The sequence below is a fragment of the Podarcis bocagei genome (genome assembly GCF_964188305.1).
Source record: "Podarcis bocagei genome assembly, chromosome: 16".
Lineage (NCBI taxonomy): Eukaryota > Metazoa > Chordata > Lepidosauria > Squamata > Lacertidae > Podarcis > Podarcis bocagei.
This window is the reverse complement of record NC_138142.1, coordinates 14,086,207-14,104,008: the sequence shown is the minus strand read 5'-3', so window position 1 is coordinate 14,104,008 and position 17,802 is coordinate 14,086,207. Positions and strand designations below refer to the sequence as shown.

At 46.9% G+C, this 17,802-nt stretch overlaps 1 protein-coding gene across 1 annotated transcript in view; it reads right to left on the bottom strand.

Annotated features, from left to right (window-relative positions):
* The window catches only part of HIRA (histone cell cycle regulator), a 64,767-nt gene that overhangs the window by 3,936 nt on the left and 43,029 nt on the right, over positions 1 to 17,802 (bottom strand). The window contains exons 15-24 of the mRNA XM_081174755.1: positions 17,290 to 17,460; positions 14,323 to 14,515; positions 12,597 to 12,698; positions 9,514 to 9,662; positions 8,733 to 8,894; positions 6,898 to 6,956; positions 6,402 to 6,507; positions 5,233 to 5,355; positions 4,007 to 4,170; positions 1,774 to 1,862 (exon numbers count right to left, since the gene is read on the bottom strand). Coding sequence (XP_081030881.1) covers positions 1,774 to 1,862; positions 4,007 to 4,170; positions 5,233 to 5,355; positions 6,402 to 6,507; positions 6,898 to 6,956; positions 8,733 to 8,894; positions 9,514 to 9,662; positions 12,597 to 12,698; positions 14,323 to 14,515; positions 17,290 to 17,460 — 1,318 coding nt within the window. The remainder of the gene's footprint in view (positions 1 to 1,773; positions 1,863 to 4,006; positions 4,171 to 5,232; positions 5,356 to 6,401; positions 6,508 to 6,897; positions 6,957 to 8,732; positions 8,895 to 9,513; positions 9,663 to 12,596; positions 12,699 to 14,322; positions 14,516 to 17,289; positions 17,461 to 17,802) is intronic.

Genomic DNA, 17,802 nt, shown 5'->3' with positions numbered 1-17,802 from the left:
AATAATAAATTATTATTATTATTATTATTATTATTATTATTATTATTATTATTATTATTATTATTTATATGCCACCCATCAGACTGGGTTGCCCCATCCACTTTAGACAGCTTCCAACGAATTAAAACACATTAAAAGCCTCTCCACAACTAATGGGATGACAGTACTGACTATTAATACTTATGCTTTTCCTTGTTTTGTTTATATATACAGTGGTGCCCCGCAAGACGGAAAACCCGCTAGACGAAAGGGTTTTCTGTTTTGGAGGTGCTTCGCAAAACGAATTTCCTATGGGCTTGCTTCGCAAGACGAAAATGTCTTGCGAGTTCCTGCAGGGTTTTTTTCCCTCACCCCCCCCCTTTTCCCCAAGCCGCTAAGCCGCTTATCAGCTGATCCGCTAAGCCCGCTAAGCCGCTAATAGCGCTAAGCCGCTAATGGGCTTGCTTCGCAAGACGAAAAAACCGCAAGACTAAGAGACTCGCGGAACGGATTCTTTTCGTCTTGCGAGGCACCACTGTATGTATATTTACAAAAGCAACATTAATTTGTAGCTCTCAACCAATACAATTCTCAGCGGCAAGAGAAAGGACACAGATCTGACATCAGGAAGGACAGTATTCACAAGAGAGTAGCAGAAGATTTCAGCCTCCCAGGACACGATTGTTGCGGTCCTTAATGTGGCAGTTTGTGAGCAAAGGAATGCCTGGGTAAAACTACTGAGTTCAATTTTGACGCTTGTGTTCTGAATGGAGATAACGGGTTTTTATTCTACTGCTAGGTAATTTGACTATCCCCAAATATCGCCATCTATTTTAAAGGCAGATATAACTGTCTCCCTTCAGCAATATTGGAAGGGCGTCATCCAGGTGTCCCAGATAAGGGCTGCCTGTGTCCCATTGCAGGTGAAGTAGTTGAAAAGTTGGGTCCTGTTTTCTTTGAAAGTGACGTTCATGGAGTAGAATGTAATAGACTATGTAATAGGTATGAGTTACTCGTGCGTAAGCTGGTGCCTTTCTCGGTTAATTTGCCTTGTTAAACCTTTCTGACTGCACAGCTCCTTCTCATCGTGGCTGCCTCAGTCACTGGCAGAATCCGTCAGTGGGCGTTTCTTGAACCTCTTCCAACATAAAAGTTGTTTGACACCCAGTCTCCTCCTCCTCTCACTGCGCGGGAGTCTTCTGTGCAGGGAAGGCGTGGGTAGCGGAGGACCTGGGCTCTCCTCACTGATGTCCAGTGAAGAGTCCTGGAGCCCTCTCTCCAATTCCCCCGTCTGCCCCCCTTCATCCCTGGTGTTGCGCTGAATGGCTTCCCCCTCTACTGAGCTGTTTCTCCCCCTGCTGCTGGGTCCTTCGCCAGCATCATCTGGGAGCCTCCCCTTCGCCTCTCCCTCCGATGTCAGTTCCCTGACAGACTACTTTGCCATCTCTTATCAGGAACACCCAGGAAGGACACCAGAATGGTACCTGAAACTTTTCTTGGCTGATATTAGAATATGATGCTCTCATTTAGTTGTAGTTTGTAACCCATATGTATATGTTTCACCTTGTGCATTGTATTGTATTTTAAACAAGTGTGATTTTATTCTTTCTCTGCTCTGTTTTTGGTGGGTCTCTGACTGTATGATAAATGATTGCTTGTTTGATGAGTGGCTGGATTGTCAGAATGCCAGGACTGTATGTTTTGGACCTTCTCCTTGGTAACTTTGCCGCGTCACAAAGGAAGAGAGAGAGGCAAGGAATTTGTGTAATCTATTCTGAAAGGAAGCCACCTTACCACAACAGTTGCTTCCCACTGACTTCCAGCTGAGCTGTGGACTGGACCCAATAAATCCTTGCATAATTCCCGCAATCGATATTCAAACCCTAACAAAAGACAGAAGGTGAAATCATGTTCAGAGGCATCACAATAAAATCCTTTGCATAAATCATATAGCAGAATGTAGTGAGGGCAGCCCTTACAAGATTTCCAGGAGTAAAGTAAATTGCTTGAGTAAGAAATAGGACAAAAACAAGAAGACAGAGCTAAGAATTTGTTATGAACTTGGTTGTGGTTTTTTTTTTAAAGTTGACCATCCATGTTCATGACAGTTAAGGTTCTGTCTATTGTCTGATTCACACTGAAGAACCAGAAATGGATAGTGACACTGCATATTATTCCATTCTTCGAAGGACTGACTTTGTGACTGAGCTAGCCAAGTTAATATCAGGAAAAAACTCAGAGGCAGCTAAATTGCTTCAGTTGAATCCAAGCATATTTACTATTATTAGATTTGATTTATTGCCTGCTCTGCACCATAAGGTCCCAGGCTAGGGTGCAACAATTTAAAAACACAGTATGTAAAACAGTTTAAGACAAATTGAGAGTCATGGGAATAAGGTGGGTCCTTAAAATATGCATGTTCGGTGTCAAAGACAAGGGTAAAGAGGTTCATCTTCAACATATGGCAGAAACTACATACCGTGGTATCTCTGGATATGAACTGCCCCTTTTGCGAATGCTTTGGGCTACGCACACAACAAACCCGGAAGTACAGTGGTACCTCAGGTTGCATACGCTTCAGGTTACAGACTCCGCTAACCCAGAAATAGTGCTTCAGGTTAAGAACTTTGCTTCAGGATGAAACAGAAATCGTGTTCCGGCGGCACGGTGACAGCAGGAGGCCCTATTAGCTAAAGTGGTGCTTCAGGTTAAGTACAGTTTGAGGTTAAGTATGGACCTCTGGAACGAATTAAGTACTTAATCTAAGGTACCACTCTACAGTAGATGCTCGGGTTGCGAACATGATCCGTGCGGGATGCACGTTCGCAACCCGCATCGTCCGCAACCCGCATTGTCCGCAACGGCGTGTCTGTGCACACGTGGGTTGCGATTCGGTGCTTCTGCGCATGCACAAAGTGCAATTTAGCGCTTCTGCGCATGTGCAACTGCCGAAACCCAGAAGTAACCCGTTCCGGTACTTCCAGATTTCGGCGGTCTGCAACCCGAAAAAACGCAACCTGAAGCACCTGTAACCCGAGGTCTGACTGTAAAGGAAAGGTTTCCGCTGCCGGCGCCTGTACGGAAACGGGCTACCGCTGCCCGTGCCTGCACAGAACAGCGCACCTCTGGATATGAATGTTTCAGGATAAGAATGGACCCCCGGAACAAAGTTCGTATCCAGAGGTACCACTGTAATGATGGTTCCTGATGCACCTCTTGGAGAGGGAATCTGACAAATTAGCAGCTCTCCTGGCCACATCTATTCCCCCCAAAATTCTGAGGGCAGCGGAGAGCCGCCTCTGCTCACTGTAACATCTGGGAGGGTCTGTAGGGGCAGGAGTTCCTTGAGGGTCAGTTTGCAGCAACTCAGCGCATAAGGAGAGGGACCAGTTGCTGACCATGGTGCTGACAAGGGGGCTAAGGCAACAAAGGTGAGTTGGGGAGAAAAACTCTCAAACAAGAGATGCATAAGCAGCATTGAGAGAAACATGGAAGGGGGAGGGAAAGGTATCTCCCCCACCATTTAAACACCCACCATTTATTCTGCGGTGGTCTAAGGAGCTGACTGCCCTTGCTATTTTAATGCGCTTCTTACAGATGTCAATTTTGTTTGGATACCTGCCAGGAAATCTGGATGGCATATATATTTTTAGGCGCCAGGTGACAACGTTCCTCTTCGAGCAGGCTTTCGGACAATTCATATTCTACAGCTTTTTTAATGTGTTTGTGGGATGGGGGGGGGATATTGCTTTATTGTTTCTGTTTTAACCATTTATTTGTGCTTTTTTATCTTGAATTTTTATCTTGTGAACCGCCCTGGTATCTTCTGATGAACGGTGGTATATAAAATCTAATAATTAAATAAATATCTATCAACTTATATATGTCTAAAGCGATAGAGATATATTAATGTTCATTAAAGTGTGCTAATGTTTTCTCTTTTTTCTCCTTCCTTCCTTCCTTCCTTCCTTCCTTCCTTCGTTAAATTTGCTCAAAGAAGCACATACATACACACTCGGAGCCTCACCTTCATTAACTAGATACCGTGCATAGATAAGGAGCCAGTGGCGGTATTCGTGACTTGACTGTAAAGTCAGCGCTGCAGCTACCTGACTCTCCAGATACGCCAGAGTCGTTTCCTGCTGCACCAAATGAGGCATGGAGAACAATCTTGCCGCTTGCCTCCCGGAGCTGCAATGAAGAGCAGTGACAGAAATCTTTTCAGAAGGGAAGAAGCAACTGCTTCAACTGTAGGTGTCCGTATCTATGTTGTACTCAACAGCAACCTTGAGCTCTCACTCTCTCTTCCCTGCTCCACCTCCACACAGCTTCGCCAAGAGATCAGAAGCTTCTGCTCACAAATCGGGAATGGAGGGGGACGAAGGATTGCACGAGCCAGAAGCTATCTGTGCTTGCAACAGCAAGCCAACAATAGCAGATGCTTCTGAATAATTGCCATTAATATTGGATCGTCCCTGTAGATGGAGCTTCACAAAAAGGGGCAGGTCCTTACCCAAAACAGCTCACAGCGTAAAGGGAGAGAGGAGGGAGACAACAGAGGAAGGAAAAAGGCCACCAGGGTAAACAGGGGGTGACTATTAAATTACTTAAGGGACGAGGGTGGCGCTGTGGGTTAAACCACAGAGCCTAGGGCTTGCTGATCAGAAGGTTGGTGGTTCAAATCCCCGCGACGGGGTGAGCTCCCGTTGCTCAGTCCCTGCACCTGCCCACCTAGCAGTTCGAAAGCACGTCAGTGCAAGTAGATAAATAGGTACCGCTCCAGCGGGAAGGTAAACGGCGTTTCCGTGCGCTGCTCTGGTTCGCCAGAAGCGGCTTAGTCATGCTGGCCACATGACCCGGAAGCTGTACGCCGGCTCCCTCGGCCAACAAAGCGAGATGAGCGCCGCAACCCCAGAGTCGGTCACGACTGGACCTAATGGTCAGGGGTCCTTTACCTTTATTCAATTACTTCAGTTACACACACTTGGTCTTTATTCCCTGGCCCTCCAGATGGGAACAGAATGCGGGACTAAAAAGACCTTTAATCCAATCCAGTAGGGCAGTGGCTCTATGCTTTTGTGGCTCTAGATTCTCACAATTAGGTTTTGCACCAAGTGAGAAGGGCGTGCGAACCTTGAGGAATAAACTAGCCACCAGCTATGCAAAATTTGGCTACTTGCCAGGGATAACGCCACGGAAACTACTGGGGAGGCATCAACAATAACAAAAAGACGAGGCTTAGTAAGTCCATACTTAGACGTTCTCCCTTGTATTATAGCTAACGGTCCTGAACACAGCATAGCCTCCTGCGATGGCAAACTGTTCCTGAAGTCCGCACATTGCGCTAGAGTCTCCTGCTTGTCAGAAACAAGGTTCCTGGAAAGACAAAAAAAGATTTGGAGGTGATTAAAAAGGAGGGGGTGGGGAGGGGATTAAATTGAAATGAGAGGGGGGATATTTACTTAGTTTTAATATTTATACACAAGTAGGGTCTCAACCGACACGGGTGGCTCTGTGGGTTAAACCACAGAGCCTAGGGCTTGCCGATCAGAAGGTCAGCGGTTCGAATCCCCGCGACGGGGTGAGCTCCCGTTGCTCGGTCCCTGCTCCTGCCAACCTAGCAGTTCGAAAGCACGTCAAAGTGCAAGTAGATAAATAGGCACCGCTCCAGCGGGAAGGTAAACGGCGTTTCCGTGTGCTGCTCTGGTTCGCCAGAAGCGGCTTAGTCATGCTGGCCACATGACCTGGAAGCTGTACGCTGGCTCCCTCGGCCAATAAAGCAAGATGAGCGCCGCAACCCCACAGTCGGCCACAACTGGACCTAATGGTCAGGGGTCCCTTTACCTTTACCTAGGGTCTCAACCCAAAGTGCTCAAAGCTGTTTGCTTAGGCAGGAAATTGTGGCTTGCAAACATGTTTTGGGTAAAGCAGAGGGTCACAAACGAGGCCGTTCCCATCAGGCCTCTTCTACCTCACCTGTCACCTGGGACGGGGGCAGTCTGCCACTCCAGCAGACTGCCTCAGAGGAAGAGATGAGAAGAAGGGTTCATTCCATTGGCTTTGATAAAAGCCCGGCTCCATCAGGCACCTCTTGCCCCCAAACCGTGCCAGCAGATCATTGTAAGAACAGCTGTTTAAGAACAGGTGCCTGAGTTTGATTCCCCCAACTTCCTTCCCTGCCTGTTTCCCCTTTTGTATCTTCTCTCTCTCTCTTTTAATACTGTAAGCCTGCAGAAAGGAACTGTCTTGTTTTAATTGATTATATGCAAGACATGCCGGGAGCCTACACTGGCTGAAGAGCGAGATACAAATGCTCTAAATAAACAAATAAACAAAGGTTGGCTTTCAAGTTTAGAGCTTCCCCCCTCGGACAAAGGAACGCACTCAACAAACCCATTTCCCCCCCTCCTTTAGGTGCTTACCAAGAAGACAGAGAAGGGTTAAAGCAATAGGCTTTTCCATCAGACATGTTCATTAAAGGGATGCCATGCTGTGTCAACAAGATCTGAGACACAGTTGTTTCGCTTCCTATAAAAATCAAATCAGATAATGAGACTTCCTTGGAGCAAAGTCAAGAGCAGGGTTACAAGTCTAAGTAGAACTTAGTTGGGTAGAATCCATCATGTCTGAAGAAAATAAATGTGGAGGGGGATGAAAAGGAGAAGGAGTAGGGGGATAAGTGGCAATGAAGTGTTAGGGTGATGTGTTTTGACCACACAGGATGCTTAATGTAGGCATAGGCAAACTCGGCCTGCCAGATGTTTTGGGACTACAACTCCCATCATCCCTAGCTAACAGGACCAGTGGTCAGGGATGATGGGAGTTGTAGCCCCAAAACATCTGGAGGGGCGAGTCTGCCCATGCCTGGTTTAATGCATAGCACTACAAAGCACCCCTAACTGGAAATAATTTCGTTACCTGCTAAAATTGTTTGCAGGGACTCGTCTTTCACCACTACTGCCTGTTTTTGAGCATTCCTGGAAAGCACAGAAAGGGAATGGCATTTCAGTTCAGCAAAACACAGAAGAGGCATTTCTGCAAAGGGAGAAACTGAAACACGGCACGGTAAAATATTTAAACTGAAAACCAAGGAATTGCCGCTGGAACGTTGGCACCAGCCTCATAGGATGCGAAGTGTCGCACCAATATAATTCTTGGTAAGATCCAGGGGACTATCGCTTCAGTGGCACCGGCTCACATGGAAAAGCCTGAGATGAACCAGGTCCTGCTTTTGAGAAGCTGTACTGAAAGATTAGAGGATAAGGCTACCCCTGGCTACAAGCTGCAATGACTATGTTCTGCGTCCGCCATCAGAGGCAGTAAGCCCCTGAATGCCAGTTGATGGGAATCACAGGTGGGGAAAGGACTCTTGTGTTGAGGTCCTGCTTGTGAGAACAAGATGCGGGATTAGATGGCCCTTCGCCTGATCCAGAAGGCCATCCCCCCATGGGAGATGGTGTCAGTGTTAGCTTGTTTTCAGCGAGTCTGAACAAGGTCCATTTTCCATCTTGGTGTTTCCTCCACACATACGACCCTCAGCTACCCCAAAGCTTCCTGCTTCCTCAAATTTCCCCTTGATGCCTCTTATAACTAGAATTGCGTCCTGGAATGCCTCTGAGTGACCACCTCTCTTTATTTCCTCATTCACCTTTTCCAGGAAACCTCTAGATCTCCACCCCAACCCTCTCATTATCGCTACAGTTGCCACCATGCTTGCTCACAGAGAGAAACCCTTTGCACCTCAGCTCTGCTCCCAATGGAAGGTAGGTGTCCAGTCCTGGCATCCAATAAAATATAGGTATGCTCAGTATAGGAGAGGCTGAGGCAGTCCAAAAACAAAGGGAGCAAGAAGGGAGCCAACAGCCTCCCATATATTGTGGATTTCAGAAGGGATAACAATTTATTATTTATACCCTGCCCATCTGGCTGGGTTTCCCCAGCCATTCTGGGTGTTTCCCAACAATATATATATTTTAAAAAATAATCAAACATTTAAAACTTTCCTAAACAGGACTGCCTTCAGATGTCTTCTAAAAGTCAGATAGTTGCTTATTTCCTTGACATCTGATGGGAGGGCGTTCCACAGGGTGGGCGCCAATACTGAAAAGGCCCTCTGCCTGGTTCCCTGTAACCTCACTTCTCGCAGTGAGGGAACTGCCAGAAGGCCCTTGGTGTCCTGGCTGAAAGATGGGGGTGGAGACGCTCCTTCAGGTATACTGGGCCGAGGCTGTTTAGAGCTTTAAAGGCCAGCACCAAGACTTTGATTTGTGCTCGGAAACATACCTGGAGCCAATGTAGGTCTTTCAGGATATTGAAGGACACCTTTTGCAGGTGCCAGAGGAGGGACTGGCAGGCAGAGTGATGCCCATGGGCAGCATGTTGGTGACCCTGGGCTTATTGCAAAGTAAGTGCAATGGAAATAATCACATATGCTTCCCATGCCTCCACACACCTCCTTTCTCTGTTGTTTCTCTGGGTCAAGTTCAACAAACGAGTCATGCCAGAGGAAGTTCAGGCAAGGAGTTGTGCTAGCACAATGAGGTCCCCCCACTGTCTCCCTTGCCCCCAAAATTGGCTCTTGTGGGGGATGGGAGAATCCCAAGAACAGTGTAAGAGGGAAGGAGAGTGGGGATTGCTTCATTTGGTAAGCTGAAATGAATCAACTGCCATTGCACTCGCTGGATTCCTCCCTCTGCACCTGTTGACTGTAACCTTCCTGAGGGCCACTGAAACGACGACAGCTTAGTGCTTACCAGACGGAGAGGGTTGCAGCCGTAGTGAGAGCCATGATGTAGAAGCCCGTGCAGTGCAAAGTGGAGATTGGCGAATGCAATACGATGGGAGGGAGAAGGCGGCGGCCGCAAGCCGAAAACACAGACAGGGTCCGCTTCTCACAAGCAACGCTCACTACCTTGCTGGAAAAGAGCCAGGGGACGGGGGAGAGAAATCAACTCAGAACTTCCAGTTATTTAATAAGACCGACACGTCAAGCTTTGCATGAACAGTCCCCAAAGTGGCTTGCGCACAAAACAAAAACACAACAAGAAAGTGAGAAATTAAGACACATTTTAAAAAAGCACAACCCGACCTCCATGGTAAACAAGAGGGGAAAGCTACAAACATCTCTGTAATTGCATCCCAGAGAAAGCTTGGGAGAACGGGACAGCTTCCACCCAAAAACCTAAAATATATTTCTGAAAGACATTCCCATCCTGCCCTTCTGTTATCAATACAAGGCATTCCATCAGCTGTGGAACACGCAGAATGTATTTTTAATTTTGTTTTTATCCTAGTCAGAGAGCTGCCCTTGGGACTTGGTGATTGGGGGCACGGGAACAGGAGGTCGCTGAGCACTGAGAAGATGGTTCCACAGATCGCAGCGCCTGAAGAGGTGATTATGGGGTAAGGTGATCCCATGAGTAAACTGATGCCAAGACATTAAGGGCTTTATATACCAAGTTGATGCCTTCAACCTGGCCTGGTTGTGGCTGTATTTGTACATGCACACACACACACACACACACACACACTCACCAGCTTCCTGCTGCTGAGAGAATTCGACTGGTGAGGACCGTTTCCCATTCCTTTCCTTCCCGGTTGCACTTTAACCTGCTGAGTTTTGAACCTCCCACTGTGGTGATTTCATTCTCCACTTCAATGTACATGGAGGGATCTGAGCTGACCTGCAAAAGTTGGTTTTCTTAAAATGAAAGCTGAGCAAGAGAAAGTCAAATATATATTCCAATCCAAACAATTAAAAAAAACACAACACACCCTGGAAATTTGAAGGTGCCATTATCCAGCATCGAAAACGGTAGATTCTTTATTTAAGAACACACATTGCTCAAACACGGTGGCTCATCTGAAATACCAGCCCGTTCACAGCTACTGTATTATGTAGTAATAACTGAAACATTATTAAAAGTGCCTGCCAGCAGCATTATTCAGAATCACCATTATTACCAGGCCCTTCCCATATTTTATTTGCTTGTTAAATTTACATACTGCTCCTAAAGAACAGCTCTCTGCAGTTTACAACTGCAGACTTGAGAGGAAAGGTAAGGAACAGCTTTTAAGTGCAGTGGTACCTCTGGATGTGAACGGGATCCGTTCTGGAGCCCTGTTCGCATCTGGAAGCGAATGCAACCCGTGTCTGCACGTGCGCGGGTCGCGATTCACCGCTTCTGCACATGCGCATGACGTCATTTTGACCGTCTGCGCATGCGCGAGCGGTGAAACCCGGAAGTAACGTCGCCGCAGCGCGCAACCCGAAAATACTTATCCCGAAGCTACTTCAACCCGAGGTATGACTGTACAGTTAATCTGCTCTGTCAATGCAGTCCAAATCCAAATCTTTATTATTCTGCCAAGGGACAATTGTACAGTACATCCCACCCCCAATAAATCATTTAGGGCATAATACAGTAAAACAGCACATCTGAACGTCCATGCTATACCAATACTTAGCAACAAGGGCTCATTACAAAGGAAGTGAAATGCTACCATTTATAATTTAACCTGATACTTTAACCCAAAGTTAGCAACCACCTATTACAGTGGTACCCCGCAAGACGAATGCCTCGCAAGACAGAAAACCCGCAAGACGAAAGGGTTTTCTGTTTTGGAGGCGCTTCGCAAGACGAATTTCCCTATGGGCTTGCTGGCGGGCGGGAGCGAAGCGTTCACTGCCGACCCCCAGCATTTTAAAATCTCCCCGGGACAGCAGAGAAGTCTCCGCTGCCCCGGGTGATCTTAAAATGCTGGCGGGCGGGAGCGAAGCGTTCACTGCCGACCCCCAGCATTTTAAAATCTCCCCGGGACAGCAGAGAAGTCTCCGCTGCCCCGGGCGATCTTAAAATGCTGGTGGGCGGGAGCAAAGCGTTCGCTGCCGACCCCCAGCATTTTAAAATCTCCCCGGGACAGCAGAGAAGTCTCCGCTGTCCCGGGGAGATTTTAAAATGCTGGCAGGCGGGAGCGAAGCGTTCGCTGCCGACCCCCAGCATTTTAAAATCTCCCCGGGACAGCAGGGGCTTTTAAAATGCTGGCGGTCGGCAGCAAAGCCCTCCTGTCCCCGGAGCTTGCGGGGCGGGAGGTGGGAAGAAGGGCTTTTCTTCCCACCACCAGCCTTCAGAACAGCCTTCTGAAGGCTGGGGGTGGGAAGAAAAGCCCTTGTTTCCCCCCCCCCAGCCTTCAGAAGAGGTCGGGGGACAGACTGTCCCCGGACCTGGTCTGAAGGCGGTTTCCCTAGGAACGCATTAATTGATTTTCAATGCATTCCTATGGGAAACCGTGCATCGCAAGACGAAAAACTCGCAAGAAGAAAAAACTTGCGGAACGAATTAATTTCGTCTTGCGAGGCACCACTGTATCTGACTTTTCCCTTTGTTTTCTCGCTACCTCTGTTGTTCTGAACCAAGCTGGCAAGTTAACAGAGAGGCAGTGGGGTGGGGTGGCTAGAGTGTTGGATGAACCTGGGAGACCAGGGCTCAAATCCCCACTGGGCGATGAAGATCACTGGGTGACCTCGGGCCGGTCGCTGCCTCTCAGCTGAACCTCTCTCACAAGGTTGTTTGTGGCGATTAAATGTGGAGAGGGAGAACCCTGTACGCCACCCTGAGCAACTTGGAGAAAAAGGGTGGGTTAGAAATGCAATAAATAAAGCATATGGGATTCAGCTCCATCCTTTTTAATAAGCACGAGCTGAAACGAGGAAGCTGGCCGGATCAAATATGGTTCTCCCCCCCCTTTTTTTAAATTTAAATTTTATTTCCAAAACCGAAAAAAGAAAAACTACAAACATCAAATTCAACATCCATATTCATTTTCTAACTTAAACCTATTACATAATTAACTAAATTAAAATATACCTAATTACTCTAAACTTCTCTTTGCTGTATACAAATACAACACAGTTAGAAATTTTATATTAAAGTTTTTATATTATAAATAATATTTCAAATTCCCCTATACCCCCCCGTTCCCCTTCACCCATGTGTGATCTTATTTTATTTTATTTTTACTTCTTCCGTCTTGTTGTGTTGTTATAATTTAATTATTGTTCAGCTGATTTTTTATTATTTCCTTGCTTACCCCTGCACGTTTTACACGTTATCTATTAATATTCCAGTTCCAGAACCATATTTTTTCATATATTCCTTCACTCCCTCCCACTCTTGAATTATTCTCCGATTTGAATGGCCTCTAATAGTTGCCGTCATTTTTGCCATTTCCACAAACTCACAGAGTTTACTTTGCCATTCTAATAATGGTGGTATTTTCTCCCCCTTCCAGTCCTTTGCAATCAGTATTCTGGCCGCTGCTGTTGCGTAAAGGAATAAATTTTTCTTATCTCTGGGAACGTCCGGATCAAATATGGTTTAATGGGTCTGGCTTGTCGGCAGAAAGACCAAAATGTCATCTTTTCCCAATCCCTTTTATACCCCAAACACTTTACTGGGAACCTCTGCCTTGGGAAACTGTGAAGACTTCGCTCCTTATGCTCCGGAGTTTCCGCAGCTGGCTGTCCACGCCGATCCTAGCGCTTCTCTTGGAACTAACCTGCTGTTAACTGCAGAAGAGTCAGTGCAGTTTTTTGGTTTTCTTTATCCAACACTTACTTGCAATGCAAACGATTTCTGAGGGACTGGGGTTGGCAGTTTAAGTGCTAGCGGTGCACTGTGGCAAGCACCATCCTTCTCAGAAGCCAGGATTGCTGGAGACTGAAAGGCAAGAAGGAGAACTCAACCAGGCTGATCGGCGTAAAAACACCTGTGTCCATTTAATTGCAAACACTAGCTGGAGCCGTTGCCTTCCCACCAAGCGGTCTGTGGAAAGGAATCCAGGAAAGAGAGAAGGAGAAGGTGCACGCTGTAGACTTCACCTGCTTTTCTCCTTCCTGGAGATTCTTTTCCATGAAGCTCTCAGTGGGAAGGGGACATTTTTACCACCCGCTCTTGCTCCACCCAAAGTTTTGGTTTTTTCATGGTTCTTTACATATCTGTGTTTTTGTTTTTTTAAAAAATTAAAGATTTCTTGGTTTACAAATGTATGTACAATGTCTCCTTTTTCAAGTTACATTTTCTACAGATCAGTTTCATCTGTTGAGACATTAGTGTTACATTAGGAAGAAAGGGGGGAAAGAGGTGGAGGGGGGAATGGTGAGTGGGGTGGGGTCGCAGTGCTTTTATTCTACTCAGTGTATGTGTAGGGTTTTGTGTCAGCGTCACTTGTGTGAGTTCTCTTTACTATTCGCTTGTATTCCTTTGGGGGTGAGAGAGGTTGGGGGGGTGGCCTAGGGTGTGGCTGGTTGTCTTTGACTGGCTGTGGTGAAATTTGTTTCCGTGTGTGCGTCTTTGGATCAGGTTAGCCAGATTGATTTGAATGCTGTTGGCAAATTCTTGTCATTGTCTTGTTGGGCTGTGTATGTGATAAAAAGTAACCATACCGGGATGAAGGCATCTTCTTCTATTTGTCCCTGCGTCAGTTTCAGTTTGTTGGTTAGTTTTTCTAATAAGGTTGTTTCCCATACTATCTGATACCATTGGTCCATGCCATGGGTAGGCAAACTAAGGCCTGGGGGCTGGATCCAGCCCAACTGCCTTCTAAATCCGGCCCACGGACGGTCCAGGAATCAGCATGTTTTTACATGAGTAGAATGTGTCCTTTTATTTAAAATGCATCTCTGGGTTATTTGTGGGGCATAGGAATTCGTTCATATTTTTTCCCCAAAATATAATCCGGCCCCCCACAAGGTCTGAGGGACAGTGAACCGGCCCCCTGCTGAAAAAAAATCTGCTGACCCCTCGTCTATGCTTACTCCTGACAGGTCTCTCCAGTGTCTGGCTATGATGTTTCTGGCAGCTGAGAGTAGGTGGGCTATGAACTCTTTGTGTATTAGGTAAAGGATGTGCCACTTCAAGGTTGCCAGTCAAAAGACAGGATGCAAATCGAGTACAGATACAGTGGTGCCCCGCAAGACGAACGCCTCGCAAGACGGAAAACCCGCTAGACGAAAGGGTTTTCCGTTTTGGAGGTGCTTCGCAAAACGAATCTCCTATGGGCTTGCTTCGCAAGACGACAATGCCTTGCGAGTTCCTGCGGGTTTTTCCCCCTTCCCCCCCTTTTTCTAAGCCGCTAAGCCGCTTATCAGCTGATCTGATCAGCAGATAAGCCGCTAAAAGCCACTAATAGCGCTAATCCGTCAATGGGCTTGCTTCGCAAGACGAAAAAACCGCTAGACAAAGAGAATCATAGAACGGATTCTTTTTGTCTTGCGAGGCACCACTGTAAATATTTTTTTTCATAAGCAAATGAACAACAGAAGATGACAGGCACCCCAGTTACCTGAACTGTTAGCGTAACGGGCATCAGTCTTGAGTCCTTTCGAGGCCTGCCTTTCTTCTTCTTTTCTACTTCAAGGTCCAGTTTACGCTTGGACAGAATCATAGGCTTGGCTGGGATCTTTTCCTCACTGTCGCTGCTACTCTCCAAGATATCCTTAGGTTTGCTTTCCCTAATTGAGTTCTGCTCCTTCAATCTGCAAGAGAAACACAGGGTTACTCGACAAAGTTTCAAAAGCAGTTTCTGGGCTGGTTCGTGGGGGTGGGAGTGGCCTAATGATTAAGAATCCACACGTTTTCAAACAACATTTGGAGACGTTTAATTTAGAGAAATGGCAGAGAAGACATGGCAGAGGTATATAAAATTGTGCATGGTGTTGGGACAGTGGATAGAGAAACGTTTCCCCCCCTTCTCTCACAACGCTAGAACTCAGCGCCATCCAATGAAGTGGAACCCTGGACAATTCAGGGCAGACAAAGTACATTCGTACCTTGGATCTCAAACGCCTTGGCTCCCGAACAAATAGGCTCCTGAACAAGTGAGTGTTCTGGTTTTTGAACAGTTTTCAGAAGCCGAACGTCCGGCGCAGCTTCCGATTGGCTGCAGGACGCTCCTGTAGCCAATCGAAAGCCGCACATTGGTTTTCGAACGGTTCCGGGAGTCAAACGGACTCCCAGAACGCATTCTGTTCAAGAACCAAGGTACGACTGTACTTTTTCACATAGAGCACAGTAGAATTACGGAGATCACTCCAACAAGAAGTAGTGATGGTTATCAATTTAGACGGCCTTAAAAGATGGTTATAGACAAATTCCACGCAGGCTAAAGCTACCAATGGCTACTGGCCATGAGGACTATGTTCTTCTCCCTCCATTGTTGGGGGCAGTAAGCCTCTGAACGCCAGTCGTTGGGAATCACAAGTGGTGAGACCGCCGTTGCACTCAGCTCCTGCTTTTGGGCTTCCCATAAACACTGGGTTGGCTACTTTGAGAACAGGATGTTGACTAGGTGGGCTAATGGCCAGGTTCAGCAGCAAGCACTTTGGATGTAGCGTTAGCAGCAGCAGTAAGGACAAAATAAAGGTAAAGGTACATCTGACCTTTAGGTCCAGTCGTGGCCAACTCTGGGGTTGCGGCGCTCATCTCGCTTTATTGGCTGAGGGAGCCGGCGTACAGCTTCCAGGTCATGTGGCCAGCATGACTAAGCCACTTCTGGCGAACCAGAGCAGCGCAGGGAAATGGTGTTTACCTTCCCGCCGGAGTGGTACCTATTTATCTACTTGCACTTTCACATGCTTTCGAACTGCTAGGTTGGCAGGAGCAGGGACCAAGCAACAGGAGCTCACCCCATCGCGGGGATTCGAACTGCCGACCTTCTGATCGGCAAGTCCTAGGCTCTGTGGTTTAACCCACAGCGCCACCCGCGTCCCGACAAAATGTACTACTCTAAACATGGTGGGAACGGCCATCCCATTCAGGACACAAATTGGCTGAAACCTAAATGGCCAGTTACAGCTCAGATGCAACAGATGCTTCAGATCAGGAACGAGCAACCTGGGAACCTTTGGCCTTGCGGATGCAAGTTTAATCTGGTGTCCAACCACATATGGGCAGCCACAGCTTCTCTGTCCCAGCTAGAGATCCTGTGGTCTGAATATGGGACAAAGCACATGCTTTGCCCTGACTAGCCACTGTGATCCACGCGACGGTCACCTCCAGACTGGATTGTTGTAACTCGCTCTATGTGGGGCTGCCCTTGAGACTGACCCAGAAACTCCAGCGGGTGCAGAATGCCATGGCGAGACTCCTTACGGGGTCCTCACTGTGGGATCACATTCACCCAGTGCTATACCAGCTGCACTGGCTCCCGGTAGAGTACAGGATCAGGTTTAAGGTGCTGGTTTTTACCTTTAAAGCCCTATACGGCCTAGGACCCTTGTACCTACGGGATCACCTCTCCTGGTATGTCCCACGGAGGACCTTATGGTCTTCAAACAAAAACGTCTTGGGGGGCCCGGGCCACAGAGAGGTTAGGCTGGCCTCAACCAGAGCCAAGGCTTTTTCGGCTGTGGCTCCGATCTGATGGAATGCTCTGTCACCAGAGACTAGGGCCCTGCAGGACTTGACATCTTTCCGCAGGGCCTGCAAGACGGAGCTGTTCCACCAGGCCTTTGGTCAGGGCACTGCCTGACCCCCTCCTTTGGCAATCCTCACAGAACTCTAGCCCAATGGTTGCCATTAATCTGATTTGAACTGATTTTATAATGAAATGATTTTAGAATGTTGTATCATTTTACTGTTGTTAGCAGCTCTGAGCCTGGCTTCGGCTGGGGAGGGCGGGATAGAAATAAAATTATTATTATTATTATTATTATTATTATTATTATTATTATTATTATTATTATTATTATTATTATATATGGTCTTTAGGTGAAAACTAGGCCTTAATGGCTACAAATGCACACAGGGACAGTCTCCTGAAAAACAGAGGAAGACTGCAATGTGGTATGATTACAAAGCATTCTTATATATTTCTGTGTACATATTTCAGGAATCTTCTAGCTCCTCTGAATACCCTTCTCTAACTTTCCATTTTTAATAATATGTGATTGAATACATTCTTCAATGTCCTTATTTATTAACTTCTGAATAAACACGCATTCTTCAGTGTCTTCATTCATTAACTTTTGATTAATTGTCTTATTCATTAGTTGTTTCTTCCTTGCTCAGTAGCCTAAGGTTAATTATAACTTTCTGCCTAGCTGATTTATTGCATTCCTATAACGTGCCACAGTGCAGGTTTCCATGGTTATTGCCCATATACATTTTTTTTTCTGCTGGGAAGGGTTAGCGAATGTTCATTTGCATGTACCAGGCTACACAACAAGAAAACGGAGTCTTAAGATATTGCAACTTTGGAGGAAGTGGAATTTCCTCCTTCACTCTCCCCTGGGCACAGCTCATTCCTCACCTGTCTATGGCAATCTGATTTGTGTGTGTTATGGCAGAAGTCCCTGAGGTGGCTTTGGATCGCTCCGTGAACCTCGAATCAAACGCTTTCATTGGCTCTATCTTGGAAGAGGCCGGCAGCACAGAGGGCGAAGATGCAGGTGGAGCAGCTGAAGCAGAGGTAGCATTTACACTGTAAAAAAAGGGGGGGGAAAGCTGAGTTGGGGCAATATATATTGGGGGGGGGGGAGTGTTCTACAGGCCAACAAAACAACAAAACGAAAGTTCACAAGCAGTGGAAAATGGCGACATCAATCCCCATTGTTTCACATCAGTCCCCAGGATGGAAGCTGTTTTTCATCCTAACATGGTACAGTGGTGCCCCGCAAGACGAATGCCTCGCAAGACGGAAAACCCGCTAGACGAAAGGGTTTTCCGTTTTGGAGGTGCTTCGCAAAACGAATTTCCTATGGGCTTGCTTCGCAAGACGAAAATGTCTTGCGAGTTCCTGCGGGGTTTTTTTCCTCCCCCCCCC